Below are 21,312 nucleotides of genomic sequence, written 5' to 3' on the forward strand. Positions count from 1 at the left end.
AAGACATCCTAGGAAGGAGAGATTATTGGTTGTATTTGGGGTGGAGAAGGATACAGCAGCTGCGGGTAGAGTCCTCCTGAGTAGTGTTTGAACTGAGCCTTGATGGGATTTGGAAATCTAAAAATGGTGTAAAAGCTGCCCAGACAGGAAAAAAGGAGAAGGGGTAAGGCCAGCTTGTGGCTCTTCTGTAAGGAAGATCAAGATGAAGGATTAAACTTTTGTGCCAGTTAAATGCTAGGCCATGCAATTGGGCTTTATTTTGAGGGCAGTGGAAAGCCTTAATTTTTGAGGAAGGAAATTTAAAAAAGAAAAAGAAAAATGTGTCTCAAGAACATGGCAACAGTATTGAAGTCAAGGAGAATAACTACATTATTGCTATAGTGCAAAAATAAAAAAATAACAAGGTTCTGAATTTGAGTAGTAGCAGAAGTGAAAAATGGAGAAAATGTGAGAAATGCTATAGAGTCAGAATCCACAGGAAAGACCTGCTGGGGAGGGCTCTGTGAGGGAAAGATTTAGGCCTTAGACCTGATTAATGGAGAGTTGTGTCATTTATTTTTTTTTTTGAGGTCTTTTTTTATTGTATCTTTTCCCACTACCATTTAACCCCCCTACACCCCTCTTCCATGCCCCCTCACCACACTCACCGCACTGCTGTCCATGTCCATGCGTCCTTTCTCCTTTTGCTCAATCCCTCCACCCTCTACCCTCCCTACTCCCTTACCTATCATCCTGCTCTCCATCTATGAGTCTGTCTCTACTTTGCTTGTTAGTTCAGTTTGTACATTTGAGCCCATACTGAATGAAATCATACGGTATTTGTCTTTCTCTGACCAGCTTATTTCAGTTCTCCAGGTCCATCCATACTATCACAAAGGGTAAAATTTTCTTCTCTTTTATGGCCAAGTAGTATTCCATTGTGTAAATGTTCCGTAATTGTTTTATCCACTCATCTACTGATGGACACTTGGGATGCTTCCATATCTTGGCAATTGTAAATAAAGCTGCAATGAACATGGGGGTGCTTATGTGCTTTTGAGTTGGTGTTTTGGGTTCCTTCAAATACATTCCCAGAAGAGTGATCGTTGGGTCAGAAGGCAGGTCCAGTTTTAACTTTTTGAGTTGTCTCCATACTGCTTTTCACAATGGGCTACACCAATCTTCATTCCTATCAACAGTGCATAAGTGTTTGCCTTTTTCCACATCCTCACCAGCACTCTTTATTAATATATTGATGATAGCCATTCTGACAGCTGTGAGATGGTATCTCATTGTGGTTTTAATTTCCATTTCTCTGATGATTAGCAACGTTGAACATATTTTCATATTTCTATTGGCCATCCATATGTCTTCTTTGGAGAAATATCTCTTCAGGTCCTTTGCCCATTTTTTAATAGGGTTGTTTGGTTTTTTTGGTTTAAACTTTTGTTCTTTATAAATTTTGGATATTAACCCCTTATCAGATGTATCAATGAATATGTTCTCCCATTCTGTGAGTTGTCTTTTTATTTAGTTGATGATTTCCTTTGCTGTGCATAAACCTTTTAGTTTGATGAAGTCACATTTGTTTATTTATTTATTTGTTTGTTTGTTTCCCTTGTCTGGGGAGATATATCTGAAAAATATTTGTACAAGCAGTGTTTGAGATTTTGCTGCCTATTTTCTTCTAGCATTTTATGGTTTCTGGTCTAACGTTTAAGTCTTTCATTTATTTTGAATTTATTCTTGTGTGTGGTGTAAAAAAGGTGGCCTAGCTTCATTTTTCTGCATGTATCTGTCCAATTTTCTCAACACTGTTTATTCAATAAACTATCTTTAGCCCACTGTATGGGCTTGCTTCCTCCATCAAATGGTAAATTTAGTATAAAGGAGTGGGTTTATTTTTGGGCTCTCCTTTCTGTTCCATTGGTCTATGTCTGTTTTTATACCGGTACCATGCTGTTTTGATTACTATAGCCTTGTAGTATAGTTTCCTATTAGATAGTGTGATTCTTCCATCTTTGTTCTTTTTTCTCAGGATCGCTGTTGCTATGCAGTGCCTTTGGTGGTTCCATATAAATTTTTTAAATATTTGTTCTAGTTCTGTGAAATATATCACTGAAATTTTGATAGAGATTACATTGAATCTATAGATTGCTTTGGGTATCCAAAAGCAATATTAGGATGTCCATTTTAATGATGTTACTACTTCCTATACATGAACATGTGTGTGCTTCCACTTATTTGTATCTTCTTCAGTTTGTTTCTTCAGTGTCTTATAATTTTCCAAGTGTAGGTCTTTTACATCCACGGTTAGGTTTATTCCTCGGTATTACATCCTTTTTTGAAGAAATTGTGAATGGGAATGTTTTCTTAATTTCCCCTTCTGTTAGTTCATTATTGGCATATAAAAATGCAACTGATTTCTGGATATCAGTTTTGTATTCTGCTACTTTGCTGAATTCATTTATCAGTTCCAGTAGTTTCTTAGTGCACTCCTTAGTGGAATCTGTTCTGGTAGTTTCTAGTAGTTTCTATGCACAGTATAATGTCATCTGCAAAGAAAGACAGTTTTTCTCACTTTTCAATTTGGATGCCTTTTGTTTCTTCTTGCCTGATTGCAGTGGCTGGGACTTCCAGTGCTATGACTAAGAGAAGTAAAAGCAATATCCCTGTTTTTTTCCCGATATTAAGGGGAACGTTTCAAGTTTTTTGCCCATTCAGTATGATTCTTACAGTGGGTTTGTCATGTATGGCCTTTATTATGTTTAGGTATGTTCCCTCTGTCTACTTTGCTGAGAGTTTTGATCATAAATGGATGCTGGATTTTATCAAAGGTTTTTCTGCAACCATTGATAGATCATGTAGTTTTTATCCTTCATTTGGTTTATGTGGTGAATCACATTTATCAATTTTTGAATGTTGTACCAATAGCATTTCGGGAATAAGTCCCATTTGATCATGGTATATGATCTTTTTGATACGTTACTGTATTTGGTTTGCTATTGTTTTGTTGAGGATTTTAGCATATGCGTTCATCAGGGATATTGGCCTATAATTTTCTTTTTTTGTACTGTCTTTATCTGGTTTGGGGATTAGGATAATTCTGGTCTCATAAAGAGTTTGGGAGTCTTCCATCCTTTTGAATTTTTTTGAAATAGTTTGAGGAGAGGTGTTAGTTGTTCTTCCCAGAGTGTTTGGTAAAATTCACCTGTGAAGCCATGTGGTCCTGGGCTTTTGTTTGTTGAGAGTTTTTTTGATTACTGCTTCAGTTTCACCAGGTGTAATCTGTCTATTCATATTCTCTGACTCTTCCTGATTTAGTGTTGGAAGATTGCATGTCTAGGAATTTATCCATTTCATCCAGATTGTCCAGTTTGTTGGCATATAGTTGTTCATAATATTTATTAGTGCTTTGTATTTCTTTCATGTTGTTATTTCTCCTCCTTCAATTTTGATTTTATTTATTTGGGTACCCTCTTTTTTTCTTGATGAGTCTGGGTAAAGGTTTGTCAATCTAGTTTATCTTTTCAAAGAGCCAGCCCTTGGATTCATTGATCTTTTGTTTCTTTTCTTAGACTCTCATTTACATCTGCTCTGATATCTATTATTTCCTTCTTTCTACTCATTTTTGACTTTGTTTATAGTTCTTTTTCAAGTTCCATTAAGTGTAAAGTTAGATTGTTTATTTGAGCTTTTTATTGTTTTTTGAGAAGGGCCTATAATACTATGAAATTCCCCCTTAGGATTGCTTTCCTTATATCCCACAAATTTTAGATTGTTGTGTCCTCATTTTCATTTGTTTCAAAGTTCCTTTAACTTCTTCCTTGATCTTATTTGTTGACCCACTCATTGTCTAATAACATGTTATTTAGCTTTCATTCTTTGTGTGTTTTTTCAGTGTTCTTCTTGTGATTGATTTCTAGTTTCATAGTATTGTGGGCATGAAGATGCTTGATATGATTTCAGTCTTCTTAAATGTGTCCTAACAAGTGGTCTATCCTAGAAAAAGTTATACATCATTTGAAAAGTATGTATATTTTGCTCCTTTGGGGTGAAATGCTCTAAAAATATCAGTTAAGTCCATTTGATCTAGTATGTTATTTAAGGCTGCTGTCTCCTTGTTGATTTTCTGTCTGGAAGACCTATGGGATTGAAGTCATAGGGATGTTAAAATCCTTGACTATGACTACTTTTGTCAGTATCTCCATATATTCATATCAAGATTTGCTTCACATATATAGGTGCTCCTATGCTGGGTGCATAAATGTGTACAAGGATTATGTCCTTTTGTTGGATTGTTCCCTTTATCATTACATAGTTTCCTTCTTTGTCTCTTATAATAGCCTTGGTTTTAAAATCTATTTTGTCAGATATAAGTATTGCCGCCCCAGCTTTTTTTTCCCTTTCTATGTGCATGAAATATCTTTTTCCATCCCGTTACTTTTAGTCTGTATGTAGTCTTTAGATCTGAGGTGGGTCTCTTGGAGGCAGCATATATATGTGTCTTGTTTTCTTATCCATTCCGCTATCCTGTGTCTTTTGCCTAGAGCATTAAACCCATTACATTTAAGGTGATTATTGATAGATATTTATTTAGTGCCATTTTATTGATAGACTATTTTCCTTTTTCTTTTTCCTTTCTCTCCTTCTTTTTCTTAAAGCAGGCCCTTTTAACATTAGTTGCAGTACTAGTATGGTGCTAACAAACTCCTTTAGCTCTTTCTTGTCTGGGAAGTTCCTTATTTCTTCTTTGATTGTAAATGATAGCCAAGCTGGGTAAGGTAGCCTTGGTTGTAGGTCCTTGTTTTTCATCATCTGAATATTTCATGCCACTCCCTTCTGGCTTGAATCGTTTCCATTTCAAAATCACATGACTGTCTCTAATTGGGGCTTCTTGTAGATAATTACCTGCTTTTCTATTGTGGCTTTTAGGATTGTCTTGTCTTTAAACCTTGTCGTGTTAATTTTGGTGTGTCTCAGTGCAGGCCTCTTTGGGTCTAACTGGCTTGGGATTGTCTGAACTTCCTGGACTTGTGTGTCTTTTTCCTTCACCAGATTAGGGAAGTTCTTGGTCATTATTTCTTCAGATAGGTTCTTGATCCCTTAGTCATTTTCTTCTCCTTCTGGTATTCCCATGATGCAAAAGTTGTTATGCTTCACGCTGTCCAAAATGTTTCTGAAGCTCTCCTTTTTTAAAATTATTTTTTCCTTTTGCTGCTCTGCCATGGTTTTTTTCTGCGTTGTCTTCCAAATCAGTGATTTGATCCTCTACTTTATCTAACCTACTGTTTATTCCTTCCAGTGTATTATTTATTTCAGGGATTGCATTCTTTATTTTTGACTCGTCCTTTTTTGTAGCTTTTATGTCTTTTTTTCAGATGTTGAGTATTCTTATAATCATTACTGTAAACTATTTCTGATAAATTGCCTCCATTTCATCTAGTTCTTCTTCTGGATAATTCTCTTTTTCTTTCATTTGTGATCAGTTTCTTTGTCTTCCCATTTTTTGGCTGCTTCTTTGTTTTCGTTTCTGTTCATTAGGTAGATCTGCAAAGATTCTGGTGTAGACCTTTGTTAGATGCTGCCCGTGACTAGCCCTGGGCAACTTGCTTGGAGCTTGCAGCAATCCACAGTGTGTAGCTCCCTCTGCTGGGCCAGTTTGTGTGCAGAAAGAACCAGGCTACCCATCAAGGCAGGCTTTAACAAACACTGGGCCCAGGGGAGAGTCAGCTAAAGTCTTAGAGCTCCCAGAGATCTGCCTTAATTGTTAAATTTAATCAGTGATATAGCCTCAAGCTGTACTTATTAGCCAAGCTTAATCTCTACAGGGTGGTGCTATTGCTTCCCCTTAGGCTATTGCCACTTGGAGGGGAGTGCTCTGCCTGTGAAAGATGGCTTCTGTGGTACGGGGACTGACTCAGCACAGGGATCCTGGTAACTGTTCCTTCAGTTCTCTCCCCTGAGCCATGAACCCCAGACCATCTTTCAAGTGTCTTTAGTTCACTCTGCCAGAGCCAAGGGTAAGTGACTGCACAAAATTTTGTGAGTTGGCCCTTTAAGAGGCTCTCTACATCTCCAGCATTCTCTCCCTGGTGGACAGAAACCTCACTAGTTTTCACAAGTGGATGATATCTGGGTCCCTTTCTCTACTCTAGTGCTTAGGCTGGGGAGCCTATCTTAGGGTTTAGACTCCATACTTCTCAGGGGGAGCCTAAAATATCCCTCCAGAATTTCAGCTGCACCTGTGGGAGCCCAACCAGCCCTCTCATGCCTCCTCTACACTCCCTACACATCATGTTGTGGTGAAGTGGTTTCTTCTGTCTGTCCTTGGTTATAATGCTTCTCTCCAGCTAGTGTTCATGTGATTATTCGGGATGATTTTTGTATAATTTAGTTGTAATTCCAGATTGGCAAGGGGGTTAGTGTACCTTCCACTTACTCCTCCACTATCTTGGTTCTCCTAATGCCATTTATTGAAAGAAATTGCAGGATAAGAAACTTTTGGGGAAGATATTCATAATCTCAATATTTTGCATAACTAAACTTGAGATACTGTTAGGATAATCAGGAAGCTATGTCTATGAAGCAATTGGATTTGTGGAATTTGAGCCTAAGAAAGATTGAAGTGTGGATGAACATATGAAATCATCTGCCTAGAAATGATAGTTGAAAACATTATATGTAAGTGTGGGCATAAGTAGGTTTATAGTTGTGAGTACCTGAAACACAGAGCTAATAAAGCTATTGTAATAATCATAACCTTCATGTCTTTTTCCATATGAACAAGTATAAACCTACTTTAGTCCACCCCTGTATATAAGATGACCAAGGAAGAAATTGGTACAAGAACTAATGAAGATGAGCAAGGACAGATACTTGGGCAATACCAAGAACAACGGGGATGAGAAGATGAGCCAGAGAGTGAGTAGTCAGAAGTAGAAGAAGAAAACCAGAAAAACTGAATATACTAGGAGGAGAAAGCTTTTTGAAAATGGAAGTAAATAACTTGTATTAATGTGGACAGTATTTACTGAGTACCTGTGATCTGTCACCTCTGCTAGACATGTGGTTATAGCAATAGGTAAGACCAGTCTAGTGCTGACCCTAATGGAATTTACATCTAGTGAGAATGACAAACACTGTTTATGTAATTAACAGTGTAGTAACTATTACAAATAAATACAGGATGTTTTAGGACCAGTAAGAATATGTGCAAAAAATGAGACTCGAAGGATGAATAAGATGAGGGTTGGGGCACTCCACGGAAGTACTGAGGTAAAAAAAAAAAAATGTTGAAAGACTTGAAATAAGTCATGTGGCTACAACAGAGAAAGGGGGAATAGCTTGAGGTACTAGGACATGTAATGAGCATGTACACTGTGCCACATACTGTCGTAACTGCTTTACACGTTCAGATAATTTAGGGCATTGGAGACCTTGTTAAGAATCTTGTTCTTTAACCTTTTCACAGTGAGAAGTTTAAAGGGTATTCTAAGCAAGTGAGTAATATGAGAAGATGTGGAGGGGGACAAGAGTAGTTGTGGGGAGATTGATTAAGCTATTGCTGTGGGCCTAATAATACATGGAGGATGGTAGCTTGGTCTAGGGGTGGTAGTAATAAGGGTTGAAAAAGGTGGATGAATTTCAGATGTATTTAAGATGTTTGGTGATTGAATGGGAGTCAGGGGTTAAGAAATGGAAAGAGTTAAAACTGATTCTACGGTTTCTGGCTGGAGCAAGGTAGGTATCATTTGTGAAAGGAAATACTAGAGAAAGAACTGGATGGGAAACAAGACAAGAGTTTATAAGTGGCTCTGTTAGAGATGTTGAGTAGGAAGTACCAGTGACATATCCAAGTCAAGCTGGAAATGAAATCTTGGATGAGACACATGGGCTGGAGGGATAAATTTATAATCTCTGGCGAAAGGATATAGATCAAATTGTCTAAAGCAGTATTCTCAAATTTTAGAGTGGATCAGAACATCTGGAAGGTTTAATGCAGATTTCTGGGCCCCACTCCCGGAATTTTTTTCTTCAATAGGTCCAGTGGTGGAGACCAAGTGTTTGCATTTCTAACAGGTTCCTAGGTAATGCCTATGCTGCTGATCCAGAGGATACATTTTAAGAAGAAAGTTTAGAATGAGACAAGAAGAGACCCAGAACCCAACTTTGAAGAACTTATTTTTGTTTAAGTGGAATGGGAGGAATCTACAAAGAAGACTGAAAAAGGAGGGGAAAAAACCCCAGTGTTTATTATATTTATCAGACTTAGGCTCTCAATACTTTGGTGAGAGTATTTTCATGGTCAGACAAAGGACAAACTGCCAAATTGCATAAAATGTAGCATAAGTAGAAGAAATAAAGAGAAAGATTATAAAATGTAGTTGACTAAGGATGTTTTGCTGTAAAACAAAGAAGATAGAATACAAGAGGCGTGACTATATATAAATGTCAATGGAAAAATGCCAGTATAAAGAAGAGACTGTGGGGTGGGGTTGAGAAGACAGTAAATAATCCATAGCTCAAGTTTCCAGATGGGTAAGGGAGAGAGAGATCCAGGTATGTGTGGCATTGCACAGAGAGCCACCTCCTTATTTTCATCAGTTGGGAAATAGAAAAGGATCGTTGCAGGTAAGTTTGTAGATGTGGCAGGAGATTGATTTAATTCGTCTCTGACAGCTTCTATTTTCTCTGTGAATTAGGTGAGGCCATCTACTGAGACAGAAGCAATTTCAAGGAGAAGGGAGAAATATAATTGGTCTTCACAGAAAGTGGGGAAGTAAGTTGACCAGAGAAGCATGATAGGATTGCTAAATTGTATCGAGTACCTAGATGAGATTGGTAACTCAGGAAATGCAGAGTGAGTGTATTATTCTCAGTTGCACTTAAGAGTTTGAATGCAGGCAGGGAGAATGTATTAATGATAAGCTATAAAGTCCATGAAACTATAGGGCTATGGGACAAGGGTGCTTAGAGTACTAAAAGAGTCTATGAAAGGCCGAACCATGGAATGTAACCTGGGTAGTAAGTAAAATGGCATACTACAAATAAATCAAGAAGGAAAAAAAGGAATGGAGAAAAAAGACCATTGTTCACTGGAGGGAATTTCTGTGTTACTTATATGCATTTGCCATAGATAGTTCCTAGCATGAGTTAAGAATTTACTCCCACCTACTCCTCTGCTACCACTTTGCTAGGTTATTGACATTCTTTAAAAGTGGTAATTATTATTATTTTTTTATTTATTGATTTTAGAGAAATGAAAGCAGGGAGAGAGAGATGGAACCCACAGTCTTGGCATATCAGGACAGTGCTCTAAACCAACTGAGCTACCTGGCCAGAGTGTAATGATTAATTTTATAACTTTTTTAAAGCAATACCTTAATTTTAAGTTAAACCTACATTTATAGCATTAAATTTATCTAGCTATCTCTCTATACACACTCCCCCCACCCCAACTTTGTTTTCTGAAATTCCAGTCTACAATGAGAATGATATGGTTCTTTTATAGTCCATTTTCATCATAGGTTTTGGGATATGCATGAAAGGAATTGTACAGAAAGAAGTAACATAGTTTGGTGTGACTCCAGAAAAAAATATTTTTGGAGATAATAAAGGAGATAAATTGACAGTTATACCACAGTTGCTGACCTCTTTAGGACTTCAGTAAAAAGAAAATAAATTTCTTTTCACTACATGTTCATTTGCCAGTAACAAAAGAGAGAGGTAATATAAACCAGGGAAAGCAATAGAAAATGTGGAGGATAGTTCCTAAAATGCTTTCCTCCCCAGTCTCAGTTGATTTTCATTTCTATACTAGGCAGTTTAATTGATCTGCCTTCACAGATGATTAGATTGAGGCTCAGAAGTTCTCTAACCTGCCCAAGGCTCCATAAGTTACTCTTACTGAAGAGCCTATCTTTCCTGAAGCAGAAAAACTCAACTGTGTATAGGAGCCAGGCTGATAAAATGAGTTAACTGGCCAAATAAATAAATAAGAAAGATAAAACACATAACCATGAGTGTCTTATTTTAGACCTAACTACTGTTTTCTGTTCGATGAGGGAAAGAATTTGGACCAAGAAGATGCCAGTAAGGAAAAAGCAAGAGGAACAAAATTTGGAGGCCTCTGTAAATTCAAAGTGTAGGTGGAAGGGAGTAAAGAAATGAAAAAAAAGGAGAAGAAAGATTGGCTCAGCACCCTGAAAAGGTTCCTGGGACAAGGCATTGGGGAGATGGAGTGGTTGAAGATTGTAGTCAAAACGAAAGTTGATTATAGCCAAAGGGGAGAATAGTTGTAGCAAGTTTCAGGTTTTATTGACTGAAGAGGAAATTCCTTGGTGTTGAAGATCTAAACTGAGTGGAGGAAGTTAAAGATTGTCAACATAGATGCCAAAATTACCAAAGACGATCGCAGTGGGGAGAGGAAGATGAGCTTGGTGTAAATTTTTTATACATTAGCAACAGTGAAGATGCAGGTGTGGATTTCAAAGGAAGATGTAGAAAAATGGTGGTCATGGAGTATTTTTTCCAAAGCAGCAATATAGAGTAAGGTCATTGTAGCCCTTTTACTTTTTGAGTAGAAACAAGTCAAAGGAACAGTACTTGAGGGAAGGTTGTAAGAGAGATGATTGGGGGTGGGGAGGGAGTAGTTAAAGGTAGACGGAGAAAAGGAGTGCTTGAGAAAGAGGTGGAAAATATATGTTGGTGATGCGTAGGGTCTAGAAGAAGATGACCAACTAGCAATGAAGTTAATGTGGAGAGGGGGAAGGGCTGAGTTGAATGAGAGTGCTGGAGGGATTTGCAAGGGGAAGGTAGTTTGTACCTTAAGGCAGTCATGTTGTATAGACAGATAGATAGATATAGATATAGATGTATATATGTGTATAGGAGTAGGGAAACCAGAGTTTGCTAGTTAGGCTAAAGCAGTCGCCTCCAAACTTTTCTCATCATTGATTAAAAAAAAGTTTGAAGTCACTTCCATATATGTGTATTTAGTTATCAACTGTATGCATATGCTACTATAACTGTATATTAATAGTTATTTTCAATAAAAAATTAAAAAGAAAAAGAAAATCTTAATATTTTTTCACCTCATATTCCACTGTGGAGACCACTGGCTAGAGGGACATGTTAGTCATTTAGGGCACAGGTACAAAGCCTGTTTGGTTTTATGACTGCAGAAATGTAGAAAGAACTGACTCCAAAGTTCCAGTTGGATGTTGGTGTTTATGACGTGACTTCCGTAGTAGTCTTGTGATGTGGTTGCTGGCTCTTGTCACTAGTCTGTATTGCACGCCTTTAATCTCTGATTATGGAAATGCATAACAGTAAACACTTTGCTTCTGTTTTTTAGCATAGAATTTCAAGTAATGGTTTTTCTAGAATATTATAAGGAATTGTCTAGGTATCAACCCTTCGGTCAGTATATCATAAAACATTGTTCTGGATAAGTAAACTGTTATGCTCCTATAAAAAGTTAGGTCAGTAGAAAGACTAGGCTGTGTTTCCCTTGTGTACTCAGGAAGAGAAGTGATTTTACCCTTTTTATTGTGGACATTTTAATGAGGAGCTGTTTTCTCCTCAGAATATGTATTGTGACCAGCTCCATGAATAAATTTAAAAGTAACATTTCTGTACTTATTATTATATATAGATGATGTACACATTAATACATTCTTAAGAAATGACCAAGGTTGCTTCTCAATTTTTGTTAAATTCTTATTAATATAACTGTGGTAGTTTATTTTTCTTCTCATAGGTGATTCATATATTTTAGTAGAGCACTGAATTTGACAACAATTTTGAGATCAGATAGTTACCTAATTCTTTCTTGAAAACTTAAAAACATAAAAAGTCGGGGGTGGGGAGTATGTGTGTGTGTGTCTGGGTGTGTCTGGGTATGTGTGTCTGGGTCTGTGTGTGTTTCATGTCAAGATTGGAGAGGGCTTTGGGGGAAAGTAGATGGAGAAGGAACAAATAAAATCCATTTTCAGGCTAAGCTCTCAGGTGCCAAGATTCAACCTACAGCAAATTTTAATGGCTTTGTAAACCTCTGAAAATGGGAGATTACTGTGTAATTGCTGACAGATCCTTAACTCTAGCAGTACAAGTGTGTTGCATTATAATATTAACCTGAAAGACAGAAGAATATTTCAAGCCATAGAATATTGATCAAAGGATTGAGCACAAAGTATGTATTTTTATTTTAATAATTCCTTGCCTGGAGAAATATTTGAAAAAGTGGCAACCAGAAATAGAACCACAAGGACAGCACTGGTATTAGTGGAAAACAAAATTTTTTAACGTTTTGGAATTTCATAAGCCTTTAAAGTATTTCTTTACTCTTTTTAAGCTCCTTAGGCCACAGAGCATTATCATAAGCACTAAGAGGGGGGGTGTGGGGGGGTGTGTGTGTGTGTGTGTGTGTGTGTGTGTGTTTCTTTATTTATTTTATGTAGCTATGACACTATCCCTTAGAGACCTTGACCTTGCTTTTTAAAAATAGGTTAAGGCAGTCACCTTGGCTGGTATGGCTCAGTGGATTGAGCACGGGCCTGTGAACAAAAAGGTCGCTGGTTCTATGCCCAGTCAGGGCACATGCCTGGGTTGTATGCCAGGTCCCCAGTTGGGGGTGTGCAAGAGGCAGCCACACATTGATGTTTCTTTCTTTCTCCCTCCTCTCCCCTCTCTCTAGAAATACATAAATAAAATCTTTAAAGAAATAGGTTAAGGCATGAGATACCACAATCTAAATGTGATTCAGTAAGATTAGCATTAGTATGATTTTGAGGCATTCAAGATTGGAGATGAGAAACAAGGAGAGAAAAGAGCGGAGGCAAAAGCTGCAGCACTGCCCTTTTATAGGTCATTACTTAATGCATCTTCTAGCCATTGCCTCCCTGTGATGCCCTGCCCCACACTAAATATTTCCCCCTCCCGCTTGTTATAGAAATAAGGTTTGAGAAGGCATTTTGACATAAAGTAAACTTGATCTGAACACATCAGGTTCATGTGTACTGAACTGTGTGTGTGTAAAATCTCGGGCTGTTTTAGTCCAGAATGCCAACATTTTTTTATGTGTTTTATTAACTAACAATACCAAATAATAGAAAAAAACCATCTCTACTTTATGAAATCAACTTACAAATGGCAAGCTCAAATTAGGAAGATGTTCCTGGGTTTACAGAATTGTTTGCTAAAGAAAGGCTAGTTATTTAGTCCAAGTAAGAAATTTTAATAACACCAGACAAGGATTTAAAGAATAATGGTTTAATCTTTCAGAAGACTAATCAGCGACATTGTGTTCTAACAAAATGGCTCTTATGGCTAAGTATCACTAGATAGTAAAAACGAATGAAAATCATACCTTAACATTTTTCTTAGTATCTTTTTCACAAATTTAGATACCTTTTTCTTCACTGGTTTTTAATTTGGGTTGTGCTGGGGGCGGGTGAAGGTGGTCATTGACTTTTTGAAAAATGAGACCTCTTCTCCCCAGGGGAGGAAAATGTTTGCAAATATGTAAGTATATATTTTTAAATTAAGTTAGGGAGGATATTTGTGGCAGGGAGGAGCTTATCTGAATACAGACACACAGAAAACTGATAATAGTCTTGCATCAGGGGACAAAAACTAGATATGCCAGTGTTAAGAAGGAAATTTACTTCTATTTGTAATAACCATTTGGATATTGTAAATTTTGTATCATGTGTTCTACATTACTTGTTATAAACAAAATAAATTATAAATTTATAATTTATAAATCTCTAGATTACCCGCCTCTTTTTTTCTTTCAGGTGTTTGCAATGGCTGCTACTGTGAACTTGGAACTTGATCCCATTTTTTTGAAAGCACTAGGCTTCTTACATTCAAAGAGTAAGGATTCTGCCGAAAAGCTAAAAGCATTACTTGATGAATCTTTGGCTCGGGGCATTGATTCAAGTTACCGTCCATCTCAAAAGGTACATAAGTGAATAAAAAGCTTAGAGGGAGTATTGTAAGGCCTGTAGTAGTGCAGTGTTAACATTTAGACCATCTTAAAATAATCTCTCTGTCAAAATCTTTCCTCTGGCATGCAGGGATTGTATTCTTTAATTTTGTTTTCTTCTTTCAAGTTTTTAGAGAACTATACGTAGAAAAGAAAGCTGAGTATAGAGATATTCTGTTCTACCGCTTTATGTGTATGAAAACGCATCTGTTTATGATACATTTTAATTTCAAGTTTTTTATGACCGTGTATGTGTGTGTGTATGTTTAAGCTGCTGAATGAAACTGTACCTTGTAATTATCTTCTAATGTTTATGGGGCAAAATGAAAAATCATGAAGTAGAAGGACAGGGATTTTGCAGTGAAGTGAATTGAATATGTATAGGAAAATTTAAGGAAAAAAGGAGGCCTGGGTGAACTATGAGATAGCTCCAATCCTGATAATAACGAAGTGACCAAGCAGCTTAATATGAAAAAAATAGACATATTGGGAACAGACACATCTGTTGTAAATCCCAGCTTGCCTCTTACTAGTCATGTGGTAATAGATAATATATCCTGAGCATTAACTCTGTCCTAGGTACTTTTCTGAGTGGTGCATGTGTATAATTTTAATTGTAATAACTGCCCTTTGAGATAGGTACTGTTTATTCTCTTATTTTACAATAAGGAAATTGATGTACATAGAAGCTTTATTTCATTATCCTCCTTTTCTTTATTAGTAAAATGGGGATAATAAGCACTACCTTGCAAAGTTGTGAACATACAAGAGATAAAGTATATAAGTCAGCTAGTATAGTATCTGCAAGGTACACAATAGGCTCTTAGTGAATGACAGTTGTTATTATATCCTCTAATGCCTTCCAAGACATTCTTTTAAACCTTTCTAAACCTCTAGCTCTGAAACTCCCAAGTCACCTGGGTCTGTGAACCTAGATACCAAATTGAAAAGGAGAGGACAGAGCTAAATAACTAGCCCAGTCTAACCCAGAATCTCAAACTCAAGACAGAGTCAGTGTCAGGCTCAGGACCCAAGTAAACAGCCTTCTTTTAACATTAGTTCTGGTACTTTCAAGACTTTATTGTGACCTCATTTTTCTACCATTCTCATTGTGGTACATTCAGTGAGTTCAAACCAAGCAAGTTAATATAACTATAAAACACACTGCCAATATCCTTCTTCTCTAAGTATTGGTATTTTCCAAATAGGAAAGACCTGCTATTACTAAAGCAGTAGTATTTTGAAATTATAAAACAAAAGGAAGTTCATCTGTTAAAGTACAGGAAGAATTTGTTGTTAAAAAGCCTGCCGCCTTTACTTTTCTAACTGGAAGTTACTTCTCTTGCTTGTTCAGAGAAAATACTCATGGGGGGCAGGGGAGCATTTAAAAAACATAGGTTCATTTAATTTTAGCCTTCAGCTGAACATTTTCACCTCTAGAATTGTGTGAGAATGATTTAAACCACAGTTTTTCGAATTTCAGCATTTGTAAGAGTCACCTGGTGGCAGTGGTCTGCTTATAAACAGTAACATCTGGCTCTTTGAGTGTAGTTCCAACATAAAAATTGGTTGATGTTTTCATTTATATCAATGAGTAAGTCAAATGTGAAATAATGAAGTTAGAACTTAACTCATCCAGTGATGACCTGAGCAACTTCTTTGCTGAATTATGTAATAGTTTTTAAATACTGCAAGACTGTCCTCAATTTTTTATGCTCCAGATGCAATACAATTTTAGGTTTAGTCTGCATCATTAACATTTTCTTCACTTTTTGTAAGTCTACACTGAGTCATCACCAAACTTTCTGACAAGAGTCAAATAGTAAATATTTTTAGTTTTGTGGGCCAGTTGGTCTTTGTCACAACTATTTAATTCTGCCATGGTTGCATGAAGGCAGCCATCGATAATACATACATGAGTGAATATTGCAGTGTTTTAATACAACTTTAAAAAAACAGGCAGTGGACCAGATTTATCCTACAGGCTTTAGCTCTCCAACCTCCAATCTAAACAGTCAGCCCAAGAGTAAAGCAAGCCCTGCTACCCATAGGCCTAAAGCCCATTTCTCATTATTTCTTCCTCTATGATAATGCATAAAAGTATTATCAGAAAAACAGACTGCATTCTGATGTAAATTTACTTAGAACAGTAGGGAAATACCCTCTTTTGGAGGAAGGGGGTGGTGATTATAAGGAGCTACTGTATATGTAAACTCTTTATACTATTAATAACAATTGATACTAAGTACATAATCAGCAAAACTATAATGTAAGAATAAGGATTAGAAGTTTAAAACAAAATGAAAGACAAGCCACAGACTTAGTAGGAAATATTTGCAAATCATGAATCTGATAAAGGACCTGTGTCAAGAATCTTTGAAGAACTCTTTTTTTAAAAAGATTTTATTTATTTATTTTTAGAGAGGGGAAGAGAGGGAGAGAAACATCAATGTGTGGTTGCATTTTACACGCCCCCTGCTGAGGACCCGATCTATAACCCAGGCATGTGCCCTACACTGGGAATCGAACTGGCAACTCTTTGGTTCACGTGCAAGTGCTAAATCCACTGAGCCACACCAGCTAGGGCTCTATGAAGAACTCTGAAACTCAATAATAAAACAAACAAACCCATTTCTAAAATAGGCAAAAAATTTTAACAAACAAAATTATGTATGGTATAAATAAGCACTTGAAATTCTCAACATCATTAGTCATTAGGGAAATATAGATTAAGTTCACAGTACTATACTAGTAAATACCTATTATAATGTCTAAAATTAAAAAGATTAGCGATACCAACCAAGTGTTGGTGATGATGTGAGGGACTTGAGGCTCTCATGTACCCCTGGTGGAAGTGTAAAATGCTATACCATTGTGGAACATGATTTGACAGTTTATTAAAAAGGTAAAAACTTACACCTACTGCATGATTCAGTCATTCTACTCCAAAACATTTATTCTAGAGAAATCAAAGTATATTCCTACAAAAGCCTTGCACATGAACATTCATAACAACTTATTTGTAATAGCACCAAACTTCATACAACCCAAATGTCCATCAATAGGTAAATGGATAAACAGATTGTGGTATAGCAACTCAGTGTACTACTATTCATCAATATAAGGTATGAATTGTTATACTCAACAACATGGATGAATTTCAAAATAAATATGCTGAGTGAAACAAGACCAAAAAAAGAGCACATGCTGTATGACTCCATTTATATAAATTTCTAGGAAATACAAACTAATCCATAGTTACATAAGGCAGATCAGTGTTTGTCTGAGCATGGGAGGGTATGGTTTCTCTAGCGTGTATATCTCTAGGAGTGATTACAAAGGGCCACAAGGAAGCTTTGGACGGTGATGCTATTGCTTAAAGTGATGGTTTCACAGGTATGATTTATCAAATTTTATGCTTTAAATAGGTGCAGTTTATATATCATTTTTTTCCTTCCATTAAGCTGTTTAAAGAAAAGGACATTAGTCACAACATGATGTCTTAATTTTCAACTGAAAAGTCTTTAGATTTATGATATACTCCTTTAAGATATGTTAGATAGTCTAAATATTTAATTACAGGTATCCTTTTATTTCAACTTTTAGGATGTCGAACCACCCAAGATTGCAAGCACAAAAACTGTTTCTATTAAGCAAGAGCCCAAAACATCATCCAGTCTTCCTTCTGGCAATAATAATGGCAAGGCTCTCACAACCGAAAAGGTAAAGAAGGAAACTGAAAAGAGACCTGCTGATAAGGTAAGATTTTATTGTAATCTAGTAAAAACACAAAGTAAATTAGTCCTTTATAGGTAGAAATGATGTTTTGTGCTTCTTTTATATAATAGTGGGTAAAAAGTACATAATAATCATTTGGTAAATATATTTTGATAATTATTGATGTTGATTTATTTTTTGAAAAATGAGTAAAATTTGGAAATATTTTTACCCATTGACTGAAGTCATTGTCAACAAATACCGAACCCTAGAGCATGTACTAATTTCAAGTATTTAAATTTTAATTCATGACTCAAATAGTCTAGATGGAACAGCTGACAAGATAGAAAAGAATAAAGGAATTAATAAAGAAAGAATAAAGCATAAATGACTAAATGTGAAATTTGTTTCAAAATGGCATGTACTGTAACAGGACTGCAAATAATTCTTGGATTGTCTATTCTGAATGATTTTTGTACATTGTTAATTTTTAAGCTATTAGCACTTAGTAGTGACTATGTTAAAAAATTTTTTTTAATAACCCTTGCCCTCAAGGTGGGATATATGTGTCCCACATATTTTCATACTTTTTCTAAACATTTTGGCTATTTAAAAACTATTTTGTATTGTTTTCTGTGCTTTTAAATTTATATAAATGCTATATTGTATGTATGTATATGTATATATGTGTGTATGAAACTTGAGTATGTTGATACATGTAGATCTGAACAATTCAGGTACCATATAATATCCATTTCATAAATAAATCAGTTTATCCACTCCCCAACTAATGACCCATTAGCTTATTTTTCCTTATTCTCTATTATAGTGAAGCTTCAATAAGCTGTTCTGTACTTATCTCCGCACATGGTGATAGCTTCAATATGAATGTATACCTGTATAAAAGGATGCAATAAGACAGATACATCTTCAACTTTACTAGGCAAATTACTATCCAAAGTGGATGTACAGTACTAAATTTACACTCCCACCAATAAAGTATAAGAATTCCAAATTCCAGATTATTTAATTTTTTCCAGTCTGACAGGTATATCTATAACATTTTTATCTTAAAGACAGGAGACAGAATTTGCTTGGAAGTAAATATGGCAATATATTAAGTCTAGATAACTGGTAGATAGCTTATTATATATTTCTTTTCAATATGTTTCTTTTAATTTGTATTTTTTATTTTTTTCAATTACATTTATATTTAGTATCATAATACTTTCTGGTACACATCATAGTGATTAGACAATCATAAACTTTACAAAGTGTTTCCCCCAATATTTCCAGGACCCACCTGGCACTGTACATAGTTATTAAAATATTATTGACTATATTTCCTATGATATATTTTACATCCCCCTGACTTTTTCTAACTACCAATATCTACTTCTAAATCCCTTCGCCTTTTTCACTCAGCCACCAATGCCCCTCCCTCGGGCAACCATAATCTGTTCTCTATATTTATGAGTCTGTTTCTGTTTTGTTTGTTGGTTAGATTCCACATATTGTTCTTTGGGTTCCACATATAAGTGAAATCATGTGATATTTGTGACTGATTCATTTCACTTAGCGTAATGCCCCCTGGGTCCGTCCATGCTATTGCAAATGGTATACCATTTTTATGGCTGAGTAATATTCCATTGTATATGTGTACCATAGCTTTTTTGTCCACTTGTCTGTTGATGAGTACTTGGATTGTTTCCATACCTTCACTATTGAAAATAACACTGCAATGAATATAGGGATGCATATATTCTTCAAATTAACATTTTGGATTTCTTCAGATATATACCCAGAAGTGGAGTCGCTGGATCATAAGGCAGATCCATTTTTTATTTGGGGGGGAAACTTCCGTACTCTTTCCCATACCGATCTGCATTCCCCCAAACAGTGCATGAGTGTTCTCTTTTCTCCATATCTTCCCCAGCACTTGTTTTTTGATTTACTGATGAAAGTCATTCTGGCTGGTGTGAGGTGATACCTCATTGTCGTTTAATTTGCATTACTTTGATGATTACTGACATTGACTACCTTTTCACTTATCTTTGGCTATCTCTATGTCCTCTCTGTAAAAGTGTCTGTTCAGGTTCTTTGCCCATTTTACCCCTTGTAAGATGTCCCATTGGTGAATATGTTGTTCTATTCAGTGGATTGTCTTTTCATTTTGTTAACGGTTTCCTTTGCTGTGCAAAAACCTTTTTAGTTTGGTGTAATCCCATCTGTTTATTTTTCTTCTGTTTCCTTTGCCCCAGGAGATATATTAGAAAAAAATATATGACTAATAGAAATGTGTGAGATTTTTATTGCCTGTGTTTTCTTCTAGGAGTCTTATGGTTATAAATCTTACATTTAAGTCTTTAATCCATTTTGAGTTTATTCTTGTATAAGCTATAAGAAAGTGGTCTAGATTAATTTTTTTTTTTGCCTGTATCTTTCTAGTTTCTCCTACAACATTTATTGAATAGACTGTCTTTACCGCATTGTATGTTCTTGCTTCCTTTGTCAGATGTTAATTGATCATATATGTAGTCATGGGTTTATTGCTGGGTTCCCTGTTCTGTTCCATTTGTCTATGTCTGTTTTTGTGCTAGTACTATTCTGTTTTGATTATTATGGCCTTATAGTATAGTTTGCTATCAGATAGTGTGATATCTATAACTTCATTCTTCTTTCTCAAGAATGCTAGAGCTGTTTGGGGTCTTTTTGTGGTTCCATATAAATTTTTGGATTATTTGTTCTAGTTCTGTGAAATACACCAATGATGTTTTGATAGGGATTGAATTGAATCTATAGATGGCTTTGGGTAATATGGACATTGTAACAATGTTCACTCTTCCCATCCATGAATATGGTACATGATTCCATTTATTTGTAACTTCTTCAGTTTCTTTCTTCAGTGTCTTAAATTTTTTTTTGAGTACATGTCTTTAAATCCTTAGTTAAATTTATTCCTAGGTTTTTAGTTTTTTGGGTTTTTTAAAAATGCAATTGTGAATGGGATTGTTTTCTTAGTTCTCCTTTCTGATAGCTCATTATTGGTGTATAAAAATGCAAACAATTTCTGGATATTTATTTTGTATCCTGCTAGTTCACTGAATTTATTCCATCAGTTCCTGTGGGTTTTTTTTGGTGGAAGTTTAGAGTTCTCTCTATATATATCATATCTGCAAATAATGACAGTTTTACTTCTTCCTTTCTTTTGGATGCCTTTCATTTTTTCTTGACTGATTGCTGTGGCTGAGACTTTCAGTACTATGTCTAAGAGTGGTGAAAGTAGACATTCCTGTCTTGTTCGTGATCTTAAGGAAAACGCTTTTAGTCTTGCCCCATTGAGCATGATATTAGCTGTGGATTTGCCATATATGGCCTTTATTATGTTGAGATATGTGCCCTCTATTTCTTCTTTGCTGAGAGTTTTTATCATAAGTGGGTGCTGCATTTTGTCAAATACCTTTTCTTCATCTATTTGTATGATCATATGATTTTCATCTTTCATTTTCTTTATGTTTAGTAATTCATAACTTAAAATATTTAAGGTAAAAATAGCCATTAAAAGTAACTTTTTTAATGCTATGGCTTTTCAATTTAAAACATATCACAGGGAAAAAAAAAAA

General features: G+C 35.7%; 1 protein-coding gene across 3 annotated transcripts in view; it reads left to right on the top strand.

Annotated features, from left to right (window-relative positions):
• Positions 1 to 21,312, top strand: part of INTS12 (integrator complex subunit 12) — a 33,286-nt gene that overhangs the window by 1,561 nt on the left and 10,413 nt on the right. For all 3 annotated transcript variants that reach the window (XM_054591658.1, XM_054591657.1, XM_054591659.1), the window contains 2 exons: positions 13,782 to 13,946; positions 17,579 to 17,731. In XM_054591658.1, coding sequence (XP_054447633.1) covers positions 13,791 to 13,946; positions 17,579 to 17,731 — 309 coding nt within the window. In that variant the 5' untranslated portion in view covers positions 13,782 to 13,790. The remainder of the gene's footprint in view (positions 1 to 13,781; positions 13,947 to 17,578; positions 17,732 to 21,312) is intronic.

Source organism: Pteronotus mesoamericanus, unplaced genomic scaffold (genome assembly GCF_021234165.1).
Source record: "Pteronotus mesoamericanus isolate MK-2021 breed Mesoamerican mustached bat unplaced genomic scaffold, CSHL_Meso_final scaffold_232, whole genome shotgun sequence".
Classification (NCBI taxonomy): Eukaryota; Metazoa; Chordata; class Mammalia; order Chiroptera; family Mormoopidae; genus Pteronotus; species Pteronotus mesoamericanus.